Source organism: Platalea leucorodia (assembly GCF_965183815.1).
Source record: "Platalea leucorodia genome assembly, chromosome: 13".
In the NCBI taxonomy this organism is placed as follows: domain Eukaryota; kingdom Metazoa; phylum Chordata; class Aves; order Pelecaniformes; family Threskiornithidae; genus Platalea; species Platalea leucorodia.
Window position 1 is genome coordinate 13,208,759 of NC_138835.1, and position 13,546 is coordinate 13,222,304.

The 13,546-nt window shown below is 43.3% G+C and overlaps 1 protein-coding gene across 1 annotated transcript in view; it reads left to right on the top strand.

Annotated features, from left to right (window-relative positions):
- Positions 1-13,546, top strand: part of CDH4 (cadherin 4) — a gene marked incomplete at both ends in the record, with an annotated part of 463,510 nt that overhangs the window by 275,054 nt on the left and 174,910 nt on the right. Inside the window, one exon of the mRNA XM_082326152.1 lies at positions 8,553-8,776. Within this exon, the coding sequence (XP_082182278.1) occupies positions 8,553-8,776 (224 nt within the window). The remainder of the gene's footprint in view (positions 1-8,552; positions 8,777-13,546) is intronic.

The following is a 13,546-nucleotide window of genomic DNA, read 5'->3' on the forward strand; positions in this document are numbered from 1 at the left end:
GAAAAGAATAGAGGGGAATATTCCCTTTACTAATACTTGTTTCTAATCAGATAAAAATAAGTGACAGTGTAGGAAGAATCCCTCTACTAACTGCCAGAACATGTCAATTTATCAAATTTTTCCACCGTTGCTCTTTTTTGAGCTAGCCTCAGAGCTGACAGTGTATGTTTTACAGTGCAGCAAGGTAGATTGATTGATCCTAAATAGAAGAGCCTTTGGGGTCTCGAGCTGATGTTTTAGCTTTGGGAAAAAACTGAGTAAAGCATGTTAATGTAGAGAAAGGAGCCCGGTTTAATTGGACCAACTCCTGGCTTGCTGAAAATTAATGGCTGGCTGGCTGCTGCCAGAGTGATTCATCTTTTCTATCATGTTCTACAGTCCTGCTCTCCAGGGGTCTGTACTCCCCTCCAATTCCAATACCAAAAGTGAAATATACTTCTTTTTTTTTTTTTTTTTCTTCTTTAAAAACATGTATTTTAGTTGGATTGGCTTCCCGTAAATGAAAAATAGCACTGGTGGGAATATGAAGGAGGCAGGCAGTGTCTGGGAATTGGGTTTTGTTTACTGTCGGGCTGGTTTTGTTTTGTTTGAATGGGATTTAGATCTTTTTTTAATGTACTCTCAACTCCTCGTTGCTACTGGCTGACTGTACAGGTGACAGAATGAGTTTCTAAAGGATCCCGATTTCAGTGTGTTGAAATGCATTGTTCCTTTTCTTTTTATCTGGCCATGGAAACAGAAACCCTGTGTAAGCAAGAGCTATTAAAAGTGAATATAAAGCTGGAAAAGGTGTTGAAAGCGTTTAGGTGGCTCTGGAAATGAAAAGATGAATTTTCCATGTAGTTCTGCCCACAGAAATATTTTATTTTTTTTAATAAATGACTTGTGCATGAGCAAGGCTTGCAGGTTTCCCCATAAAAGCTATTGGAGGCAGTCCTGGCTTCATGAAAGCAGAACAGCCTGCAAATGAACACGAGGTAGTTAGGAGTTTACTAGTGTGTGCCCAAAACCCGCGTGGATAATTTGATCGTGGAGGGGGTTGAGCTTTGGAATTGAAAGTGAGGAAATTCAAAATGTACTTTTAAATGTAAAATACTTTTATGTGCCATTTCAAATCTATCTTACTTGCTGCTGGAGGTAGATTGCTACTCATTTGCTGATTCGGAGGTGTGGCCTGTTGACTAGCACATGGAGTCGCTTCTAACAAGCACATAATAGGTTGGGAATGTTGGGAATGTTGTATTATTGCGTATTCTGTATAGGAGCATTCACTGTGACTGAAGATTACAGGAAGATAAATAAAGAAAGATTTTGTTTAACATAATTACATATGGTAAATTGTTATGGTAATTTATTATTATTCCAGTAAGGCAAATATTAGCAGTCATAGCTCAGAGATCATAAATAATGCACTGGAAAATTGGATGTAATGTTTCACATTGACCTGAGATATGGAAAACGGGTAAAATTGCAGCAGATTTCTGTACCATTAATTGCAAGAAAATAACATTAAGAACATGCTAAGTCATGCTAAATATTTTCAGCAGATGATAGACTGTGGGACAGTTCATTAATTCTACCAACTCTTTCATTATTTTTGCTTTTTACTCTGAGAACATTTAATGAATAATCAGTGCTTCGTGAAGCCGAAGGTGTGGGCATGCACATACTTATATACATTCATACACCAACCAGCATACATTCATTTATCTCCAACAGTTTTTTGTATCAAAGCATTTTCTTAAACTGTGTACTCTTAAACTTGATCACTAGGGATATGTTTATTAGACTCTGAAGTAGCTGTTTGAATTGCTGTTTTTACCTTTTACCGGTAGAGTTTGGTTCTCCCACAGTGCTATAAATATTAAATAAAGACACTAAGAGTTTATTAGTGTAATATTTTTTATGGGGACATGGTTGAAAATGTAACCTATAAAATTAGTAATGGGAGGATGAAAATTATACATTGTCTCCATCAGGTTTTACAACCATCATTTTTTTCCTATTTATGCATTGTTTTTCTTGTGCAAAAGGAGAAGGGCTCTGAGCATTTTACTGACTGCGAGGAGCAGATCTGGTTGTGTATTGTATGATAGTATGGGAGTCACTGTAGGAATGGGACAGAAGCAGGACTCCGGACTTAGATGTATCATTGCGCGTAAATGGAATGGCTCAAGTCGGGTTTTGTTTCCACAGAACACTGAAATAGCAACGTCTCCGGGTTCTTCCAGAGTGGTCGAAAAGCCTGTTGTACCTGGATACGTTCATCCTTTAGTACAAGAGAAACAAAATCCTCTTAGCTTCCTTTCAGCATTAGCTTTTTGTAGATGAGACATTTTAGTCCCAGAACTCCACCACGTATTTACATTTGTTCATAGGATTCCTGTTTACAAAACAATTGCAATAATAAGTTGTGTGACATTTCTTAATTTTTTTAGCCCAGTGCTAATTTGGAAATACACCAGTGGTTTGTAGGACTGAGAATCTGCCCCTGTTTCCTTTTTGAAGTGCCTGTAAAAGTCCATTTTCGCATTTTAAGTTTTTATCTTGTATTTGGTTAACCTATATGCGGGTGATGGAGACAGTGTGATCTGGCAGTTCGAATGAGAAACAGGGAGCCTGAATTTCAGGATTCAGCTCCCAGCTTTGCTGGGGATTTCCAGCGCGGCCGTGAGGAATTCACTTGACTGCAGTTGTTCCCACTGCTGTAAAACAGTTTTCTCACGGAGTTGCAGAGGGGTTGCGTGAACGTAAAGAAAGATGCCTCGAAAGTGTGGCCATGTAAAAGTTTATCCTACGTACTTACTCTCTCAAATAAATGAAGCTTTCCAACGAAGCAGAGCGCGCTCTGTTTCACATTAGCACTTAATGGAGAAATCAGTTTGCGAGAATGTAATGCACTCACAGGGTGCCCGGGAATACGTACATTTTTTTGGTTAATGGAATGGTTTCATGCCTCGTCTTAGACAACAGGTTCCTATCCACTAGGAAGCTGTTCTTTTTTTAATTTCTGGTGTGGTGACGGGCAGGGGAATGCTGGCCAGGACTGCCACCCGCCCTGCAGAAGCCTGAGACGGGTGAGTGCAGACGTATGGGAGCGTTGGGGCAGAAGCGCCAGGGCAGGAATACAAGTGATTTGCTAAAGATCACGCAAAAGGGACGTTTCTGTACATGCTCAGGACTCTGCAGGTTACCTGAATATCTGAAATTTCCAAAGGTTACAGTTAAGCCATCCTCATCTTAATGGTGTTCGCAGAAGTGGTGCGAGGGGTGGATTTGGCGGCTTAGGTTTATCGCAGTCGCGCCGGGTGTAAAGGGAGCTGTTCAAGAGACACGACTTGAAAAGCGGACAGGATCCTGCTGTAAATAGTGCTGTGTATTTGCTGCTTTGAAGTTCATCAGGAAAGAAACATCTTTGCAGTGATAATCCTCAAAACCATGGTGAAAAAGAGTCCTGAAGGGACCCATGTCCTGAACTGTGGCATGGTGTCCCACCAGGGGGTATATCCTAATAAATAAGTATTATCCCTCCTGCTCTTCCAGCCCTGTGCAGCTTGCCAGAGGGGGCACTTTTTAATGGACTAGGGGAAGTTAAAGGAGAATCCAGAAGGATAAGGCTTAAAGTGAATTCTTTGGTTTATACCATTTATAGTCCTATTAAATTCAATATATTTCTCAGACGTTTGGGGGGTAAGGAGGTTCAGTGTATTCATACATCTTTCAAGATCCTCACTTGATCATTGACTCTGTCCAGCTAGCTTAACAAGACAAATAATAAAAGGGAACAATGCAAAACTTGTTGAATTTTTTTTCACCCTGTGTCTTTTTTGAAGAAAGATACTTTTTTTTTTCTCAGATGCCCAGCAGTTTGCTGCAGACTCCTGCAGCTTCTGTGCCCAGCACTCAATACCTATTTCAGCATATCAAATCGTCGTAGTTCCTCCTTTCGTAGAGAAGCAATTAAAAATGATGAGGGTAAAGGGTTAAACCTAAAAGCCTGCTAATGAGGGTGCCTTCTTGGTTTTCTTTTCATCAGGCATTTGATGCTGTTTCCAGCATAAGCTTTCGATAAGCATCACTGAACATTTTTCCAGAGTATATTAAAAAAAGTTTTCTTTTTTTACCATCCTGTAAAAATGACAGATGTGTGGCTCTGCTGTTTATTTGAAATCCTAATTACTGATGCTGCAGCTTTTTGAATGTTAAATTCATGCAGTGTTCTTTAGACTTCAGACTGGTCAAAGAAAGATGGATTTGTGTCCACAGAGAGATCGAAGTCTAGTAAACAGAGCCAATGTTTGTTTGTTTATTTATTAAATTATTTTAAAGTCAAGAGTTGCATCAACTGCAAATTACATAGACTTAGAGCTTTCTAAAGGAGAAAAAGAGAAAAAAAAAAAGGAAGTTTTCTGCCATTGGATGAAATTTTAATTCCTGTTTCCATGAGAGCAAAGAGTAGAGGTAAGAGGCGGAATTTGAAAATACCGACGAGATCTCCTTTTCTTGAGCTATGGTATTTATTATATTTTTTCCCAAACCTATACACATATATTTGGAAAAATATAATATATATACATATATGATGTATATGTGTGTGTGTGTATGTATATCACAGTGCATCTCAGTAGCCACGTAACGTCCCGAGGAATCATTTTCACAGGGCGGCAAGGAGGATGAGCACAGGATTTCTGATGAGAGCCCTTGCAGCCATGCGGTGAAAGGGTGAGCCGTTTGTTGTGCTGTGCTGCCGATGTGTTTTCTGCGCTGCGCCCGAACAGCGCCTAGAGCGATAGCAACGGTTGTACCTGGCAGCAGCTGGACACGGTGATCCCTGGCGTTCCGGCTCTGATGAGGTTCTGACTTGTCTCCCCTGCGTGGCTGAGATCTTCTGCAAAGCCACTCGGGCGAGCCGTGGCCTGTTCGCCGCTGTTCGGGCAGCGGGGCAAGGTGCCGTCCCTCATAGTGACTAAACGTTATGGAATCCATACGTCCTTGAAGCCTTTTTGTGTTAGCAGCTCCTAGGGACTCTTCGCAGAGGAGCTGGCTGTGTTAATTCGTTGCTGAGTATTCATCTACCTGTGCTACCTGAGAAGAGCAATGTGGAGCAGAGACGTTGCTTGTTTAAAAAATTAGACTTAATTTCTCTCAGGATTTTCTCTGTCTCTAGTCAAGTTTGTTTTAAACTAATGGAAGTAATTAGCGAGTCACAGAGGGACTTTGTCTAAGAGGTAGCCATTTTTAGATAATGGAGCATAAAAGTCGACACAGTGACATATGACGCCAGAGCAGCATATTGGAGCCATGCGCTGTGTCTTAAGCAGATGTTTAAGTACTTTGAATACTGAAATCACTACATACACGTATAGGAAGGGGTTGGTTTTTTTTTTCTTTCAGACTACTAGTACACTGTAGGGCTTTCTTTTAATCTCAATAAAATCAAAGTAAGCTCTGAATTGTTTTTAATGTGCAGTCATTATCACTTCTTTCTCTCCTCTTCAAATGTCTTTTTGTGTATGATATGTGGGTACTTCAGGAGGTATAGACGGAACTCACTTTTTGCATTGCCATTATACAGCAGAGGACTGCAATAATACACCAACTGATGTACCTCATTTCTAACAACGCTGATGGCATGGAGCTGAAAATAAATAACATATTAGCAGCGAAGCACTCGATGTGTTCACACATATTTATTATAGCTGTGAACGCGGGGGAGATTTGCAGAAATCCCTGAGAGGTGAAGGAGATGTGGCAGCAGGGTGGTCCCCAGGGGTGCGGGGGACCTCCCCTGGCAGCACCAGCCGCCTCGCAGGCCTCTGAAGCATCCCGGTTTCTCCAGGCGTGCAGCGTTGGTTCTTGTAGGTGCCACCAAACCGTGTGTGTGTTTAACCTCATTCAGTGCTTTCATGAATTTTTGTTTTTCAGACTAATCTAAAAACTGTCTTTACTGTTAAAGCGAGCAGGGCCTGGAATGGGTCTGAGAACTGACCTGGGGTTGCCCATACGGTCAGATTGATGGTAGCACTGCAGGGTTTTGGAGTTAGTGGTGACCATGAGTTGTCCCCAGCAGGCCATTTAGAAGTGAAACCTTGTTTTGAGGGATAAGAAATTTTGGCCTCCAGGAGATGAGCTATTGTGGGCCAGTTGACCTCAAAGCCAGAGCATTGGCTTGCTAGCGTGGACTGGTAGCCTCAGCGCGGGCTGGGTTTGGGTGGGATGGCCCGTGTGCTGCGTGGCACATGGCACCTCGAGAAGGGCCCGAGCTCCAGCTCTGACGATGCTGAAGTTTGAAGCCTCAACACAGTCATGTTTTATTTTTTTTAACTTTGGCTTCCAACTTGTACACCTGAGCTTTGAAGTTTGAGATAATTCCTAGCTTTTCTGGTAACTATGGAAAACTCAATCCTGTAGGCTTTCCTCTTCATTTGTTTAACTGGATGGAATTCTCACCATCGTAAGACAGAGATCCCCTCCTCCTGAATATCTGCCCTGTGCTCTGACACTCAGTGACTGAAAGCAAGGGTGCCAAGAGCACCTGTGGTCAAAGTAGCAATTAAGTAATACCCTGTCCCTTAAAAAACTGGGACCAAAGTTTCATTTAAACTTTGAGTAATGCAGGAGGTGCTGCTTCCTGTTGCATTGAAACACATTTGTTGTGCTTCTGGAGATGGAAAGCAGAGATAACTGGTCAAATGTCTTGACTGGAGCATTACAGATGAGGCAGGCGTGGAGGTTATTTGCTGCAGTCTGAGCTACAGTGAAAAGTAAAAATGGGCAAACCTCCGCTTTCTGAAACAAAACTGAGGGACTTTTGTTTTCCCTGGATTCCAGATTAAACAAGATTTTAATGATGTAATCTATGACAATGAAATTGCTTAAAAGGATTACCCCTGGGTTTTGTATATACTGGATAACTTTATCCATCATCTTTTTCATAAATCAGTGTGTGACATTTGCTGTTTGTGCCCAGAAACTACTGCAGCGTTAGGTTACGGTTCCCACCACACACAAAAAAATGTACGAATGTGGTCTCAATAAATACGTAGCATGGAGAGCCTTTGTAAGATGTATAGTTACAACAGGATCACAGCACCCGGTTATCGAGAGGTGCAGTTTGGTGAAGGAGGGGATGGATTTTCCCTTCCTCCACTGCAGTCTGCTCCTTATTTCTCTGTACTGTGATGGTACCAGGGGCTTTGGCAGCCGGACTGGTTGAGCAGTTTCCTGGCTGCTTTTTTCTTTCACCTGCACCACCCCTCAGATATTTTTATTTAAATCCAGGTTAGTCCCTGATTCAGCTCAAAGCAGCACTGTGAAGCAGTCAGCTATGGTACGGGTGGAAGGGGGTGGCTGGGGTAAAACTGGCCCGGGAGCTCCTCTCGCCTGGATTGCCACTGCCTCCCTTCTCCTCCCACCGCAGCCAGTCTAGGTAAGATTCGTCTGACCTAGCTTTTCTCGTGCAAAAACTAAGTGCCTGCTGAGGCTGCATGAGGCTTGGACTGGCAGGTCTTCCTTATCTCGTGGCAGGCTAAGAGCATCGCTGAGAAGCACTCAGAAGCCGCAGCATGAGAACCCCTGTAACGATCCTAGCTAGAAAGCTGTATATCCATTCTCACTCACTTGAGATGTTTTTACGGGTACAATATGTTTTCCTTCACCACATGTGTGTTCCGCCCCGTGGATTACTCGAATGGCAGAAAGTGTTTTGTTTCCTGTGTGATTAGCCGCAGGTTCAATTTCTATCAGATTTGTCAATTTTGTCATATAATAGTTTGGTTTTTTTCCAGCCTAATGTATGTGACATGTTTCATAATGCCAATAAAAATAGTTTTCAAACTAGACTGTAAAAGAATTTGTCCGAAAAAAGCTGAAAATAAAAATATCAGCAACTGGGGAGCTTTGATCTAACAGCGTAGGCTTTTAAATGACACGTTGTGGTTTGCGAAGCGAAGTTTTACAGTTCTTTGCGGTAGCTGTAACGTCTAGAGGGGTCGGCCAGGGTGGGATTGCAGCTCTGGTTGGGGGGGTCCGGTTCCAGCAGTGGATGCGATCCGCAGAACGGTTTTAATTTTTCTTCTTTGTTTAAGTTTTTTGGTTTTATATTTCTGATAATGGAATTGTTATGGGCTTTTGAATTTCAGTTAAGTGTGCAAATAGCCTATCTGGTAAGTAGGTTATTGAAGGGTTAGGGAAATGGAGAACATTTCGTGCAAAAAAATACCCACAGTGTGGGTAATAGACTCCAGTTGAATTTAAAAGATAATGGCGACAAGGGAGAAATCCACTTGTAGAAATGGGGAACAGCTGTGTTTGAGATCTAATGAAACTGTATCAAATACTTTAAAAATGGCTTACAACTTCTTCCCTGGGGAACAGAGATAAAACACAAGAGCACTCCTGAAAGGTCGAAGAAACAGTTAAATCATTTCCTTGATGGTTATTAGAGATATAGGAGACATCAGTGAAAATTAAATGTCTGAAACTTGTATTTGATTGCTTTCCTTATCACACCAATCTCACACGTTTCTTCCGTCTCTTGCTCTCTGTTCTAGTAAAATTTAATAACTGTGCCGGTAACAAGGGAGTTCGGTATGAAACCAACAGCCTGGACTTCAAGGTGAGAGCGGATGGGACCATGTATGCTGCCCACCAGGTGCAAATGCCCTCGAAGCAGCTGATCCTGATGGTGACCGCGTGGGATCCCCAGGCCCTGGGCAGATGGGAGGCGATCGTCAGGTTTCTGGTTGCAGAGAAGTCGCAACACAATGGACACAAGGTAAGAAGTTTTCAAAGCTCTTTTTCTTATTTCATTCTTCTTTTGCCTGTGTTCCCCAAACCTTTAACAGTTACATGCGGTGTCAGACTGTTTGTGTTGCTAGAGGAGGTGTCTGGGTAGAAAATACCACAAGCAGCAGCAAATTTCTTGCAAGTGATCCTTGATCGTCTCTGAGAGAAATGATTTAAGGTCACCAGTGAGGGAAATGTTCTCTGAGTTCATACTTTCGTATTTTTAAGTGACCGCTTGGCTCTGTTATATACTGCAGGTTATATACCTTGTGTTTGCATCTCACTGCTAATACTCTCTCTTGACTTGAAATAAAACCTGCAAATGAAGGGTGCCTCCCTCTCTCCAGAGTCTAAGTCATAGAATCATAGAATCGTTTAGGTTGGAAAAGACCTTTAAGATCATCAAGTCCAGCCGTTAACCCAGCATTGCCAAGTCCACCGCTAAACCATGTCCCTAAGCACCACGTCTACATGGCTTTTAAATACCCCCAGGGATGGGGACTCAGCCCCTGCCCCGGGCAGCCTGGGCCAGGCCCTGACAGCCCTTTGGGGGAAGAAATTTTTCCTAATATCCAATCTAAACCTGCTCTGGTGCAACTTGAGGCCATTCTCTCTCATCCTATCGCTTGTTACTTGGGAGAAGAGACCGACCCCCCCGGCTCCAGCCTCCTTTCAGGCCGTTGCAGAGAGCGATGAGGGCTCCCCTCAGCCTCCTCTTCTCCAGGCTGAGCCCCCCCAGCTCCCCCAGCCGCTCCTCCCCAGCCTTGTGCTCCAGCCCCTGCCCCAGCCTCGCTGCCCTGCTCTGGCCACGCTCCAGCCCCTCCACGGCCGCCTTGGGGTGCGGGGCCCAGCGCTGAGCACAGCATTCGAGGGGCGGCCTCCCCAGTGCCCAGCACTGGGGGACCATCACCTCCCTGCTCCTGCTGGCCACACCGTTCCTGATACAAGCCAGGATGCCACTGGCCCTCTTGGCCACCTGAGCACACTGCCAGCTCATATTCAGCCGGCTGTCGACCAACACCCCAATTCAACCATCTTCTTGAGAAATACAAGATTAAGTTCAGATTTCTTTTGTGACAGCGTAGACCTGGAGTCACGCGCTGGCTGCTGCTGCCATGCTGCTAAGACGTCCCTGGTTTTTGCAGTGATTCCTTTCTCTCCGCAAGCCATCTGCATGGCCCTGCAGCTCCGTGGGGGGCTTCCAGAGGGAGATTTGGACTTGGTCCCTTTCGACACAGCAAGGACCGGAGCATTGCTGCTGCCTGATAAGGGACTTACGCTCACGCGCAGCGCAGGCCAGCAGGGCAGCAAAGCACAGCGTGGCACCGCGGTGGCAAATGTCCCCTCCGCTCAATGCCAGCGTCTTCCCTTCCCCACAGCTGAAGAGTGAAAAGCCAGCACCATTCAGTATTTCAGATAGAAGGTTACAGATGCTTTCTTTCTTTTTTAGTTTCATACACGCAGCTGAAAAGCAGGAAGGATCTGTCCCTGCCTCACAATGTGAGAGCAGTATTGCTTCAGCTAAATACAGCGGTGGGCTGCACAGTGCCACTGTAATTGGGGACTGCTTCATGAAAACACATTTCTTCTGGTCTGCTCCTTGAGTAGCTGTCTCTGTCCCACCTCTTCCAAATCATCTTTGGCAGCAGCAATTCCCCACCTTTTCATTTTCTCCTCCTTCCTTTTCAGTATTAGTCTGGGCTGAAGGTTCTGTACTACGCTGAGTAAACGCAGTTATGTTGTCGGGCGCCTACTCAAAAAACCCAATTCTGTGATGGTTGAGTGGTTACATTTAAGCGGGATTTGGCAGGAAATTGGCTGAAGAGCCTGATTTATTGCTGGATCTCGAAGACCTGCAGAGCAAGGATGAAGGTGTGTGTCCTGGGGAACGGCCGTGGCTAGTTCAGGCTAAGGTCACTTGGCCATGGCTGTAGTTTGGATTAATGCACCACAGTAATCGTCACCATAGCAAGACTGGCCTCTCCTTTCCTCTTTTCTGCAGTGCTTGGACAGAGAGGGCAGTGCAGGGAAGGAGCGGGAAAAGAGGGAGAGACTTTCTGTGCCGTGTTGTCAGAATGCCGCCGTGTGAATCTGTGCCATTTGGGGGAATTTTTGCCACGTGTGAGACAAGAGGAAAAGACTTGGAGAGAGTTAAATCTAGCAGTTGCCCAACGGGCTGGCCCCTGAGGTTTTGCATGGCTTAGAGTCGTATAAATACACTTTCGCTGCTCTTCAGTAAGACTCTGGCTTGTGCAAGATATAATTAAGCCCTGTACGTTATGTCAACTGTATTTGCCATTTTCTAACCAAAGAAATACTATTTCCTTCTAAAAGTAATTAAATATTGAAGGAACAAAGTAAGGTGTCTTATATACTGCTTTAAATTTCTTCTCAGTGTAGCAGAAAGAAAACTGAATAAGCACACATTTCTGTTTTAGTAAAATATTTGGTTGGAAATTCATCTAATGTTAATGTAAGCTGAACTCGGGTTCAAAACAGAGAGAGCTAAGCTTTTTAAAATTCATATCCCTTCTTTCTAAAAGCCTTATTAGTATGTAGTTTGAGGCTGGAAAAATATGGAAAACAAGACTAATGACAAGGTCATAAGCAGTTTTATTGTGGGTCCCTATAGCAGGCATCTGAGTTGTGTTTTATTTAAATGCTTGTGCTTTTTGCAAGCAAAATAATCCTTTGTTTACTAAAGAAATAAATATGATTATGAGATTATTTTTAAAAAATAATAGTGTTTATGCTAAAAAAAACCCCAAAACCTAACATATCCAGTTCAATGTGTTTCAGGCCATGACCCTAATATACTACATTTCATGGCTTATACTAGAAACAGATTTCACATTTGGTTTTGTATAGTATAATATGACTCAAGCAGAACTACATAATTTTTTTTAAAGACATTTCAGACTGTTGTGCTATAGTCAGGATACGGAGACAGCAAATAAGGGAGAGGAAGGAGGAGGTGACGTGAGACAGGGAGAGACACCGACTCTCTGTTCTAGCGCATACATCTCTTTCCATTTTACTTTGTAAATTTGTGACTGATTTTGTGAAAATGCTGAACAGCTCCCAGACGTTAAAAATAATTGGCATGAAATTTGCCTTACTGATCTCTGTTTGCTGGCACCTACAGCACAAACAAGTCCTTCTGCCTTGCTCGCCCATCCTCTGTGTTTCTGTAGGCTTCTCCGTCACTGATGGCCCTCAGCAGGGGCAGCCCCACCGCATGACTGGAAGCTTGCTGCCCCTCTGAATCACCTCTGAAAGGATAAATCAGAATTTAGTTCACAATTATCCATGGATTAAATCTTCATGAAAACATGATTAGCCCTCCTGGAGTGGCCATTATTAGACATGTGGTTTATTATGGAGGTTAATACAGAATAAATGTTACAGGAGAAGCTGGCGTTGTTGGGATACTGGCTGAGGTCGTGGGGGACCAGAAGTGAGGTCCCCGCTCTGCTGCAAGTTCCTGGTGCGTTCTCGGGGGAGCAAACCCAGTCTCCTGTAGCCTGCCTGTAAAATGGAGGCAGCGGTCTACTTCCCAGGAGAGCACAGAGGATAAACCCCTCAATACATCATCCTTTGGATTTGTGATCCTTTATTATCACAGTATATAAGTCAGGAAATCTGCGTAATGGGCTGGGAGAGCTTCGGTGGTGGCCAGCATGCTTTCAGGGTGGCAGATTAGTTCAGGATGGCTCCTGTCGGGGTAATCGTCCCCTTGTGTGCTTTTGTTGCAAAATCAGAGGTTTTGGTGTCTGTACCCGTGCCTCAGACCCCCCAGCCGTGCCGTTACTCTCAGTGCAAGCTGACATTTTAATGGTAAGTGACCCAAGGCAATGACAGTTTCCCCTCCTTCATGGTGTAGGCCTTATAAATGTGCTCATTGCTTTAGATGACTGAATAACCTGGACAAATCTGCAAATTTTCACTGATAACCACTGTAATGAAAGAATTCTAACTACTACATTAAAGTTTAATGCTAGTAGGCTGAAATGATAGCAAAGAAGGTAAATGTTTTTAAAACTTGTTTTATGATACATGAAGCATACGTTTTCCCCTCCTCCCCAGCAAACACTTAAACGTAAACTTTTTTCTGGTTAATACGAGTGATGTTAGTAACTCTAGGAACTTTTTTTGTTCAGTCTTGCAGGAAACCTGATAGCAATTCAATTAGAAAATGCAAATGAGGTCACATATTTCCCAGAGGAGTGCTGAATTACCCCAGAGGAAACTGAATGATATTCTAGCATAACAATAAATACTTAAGATAAAGTTTCTTGTACTGTTCTTGTCTGGCTGCCTGTTGTTGCAATTGAAAGTATCAATTGGACCTGTGGGGATAATTTGGAAAGAAGAAGAGAAAGAAAGAAAATAAAAGAAAAAAAGTTTTTTATGAAATAATATAAAGTCCTTGTAGCTTGTGTCGGCATTTAGGAAAGATAAACTTGAGTGGGATAATGCTCCAGAAGAAAACAATGTAAAGCCAGACTTTACTTATCTGGAATTAGCAGTGCAGTGTCTTCTTTTCCAAGAGTGCATGCTATTATTTCTAGCAATTCAATATCGATTCAACCAGAAGTCTAAAAATGAAGATTAAGTTTGTGAACAGTGGCGTTTCTGTCCTCTGTTTCCTAGTTGCAGAAACTGAAGTCAGTTCCTAAGTGCATGGATGGATGTGTCCCATCTGTCCTTCGCTTCCCGCACTGCCCTCTGGGTCCGTACAGTCCAAGCTCCTCCTTGT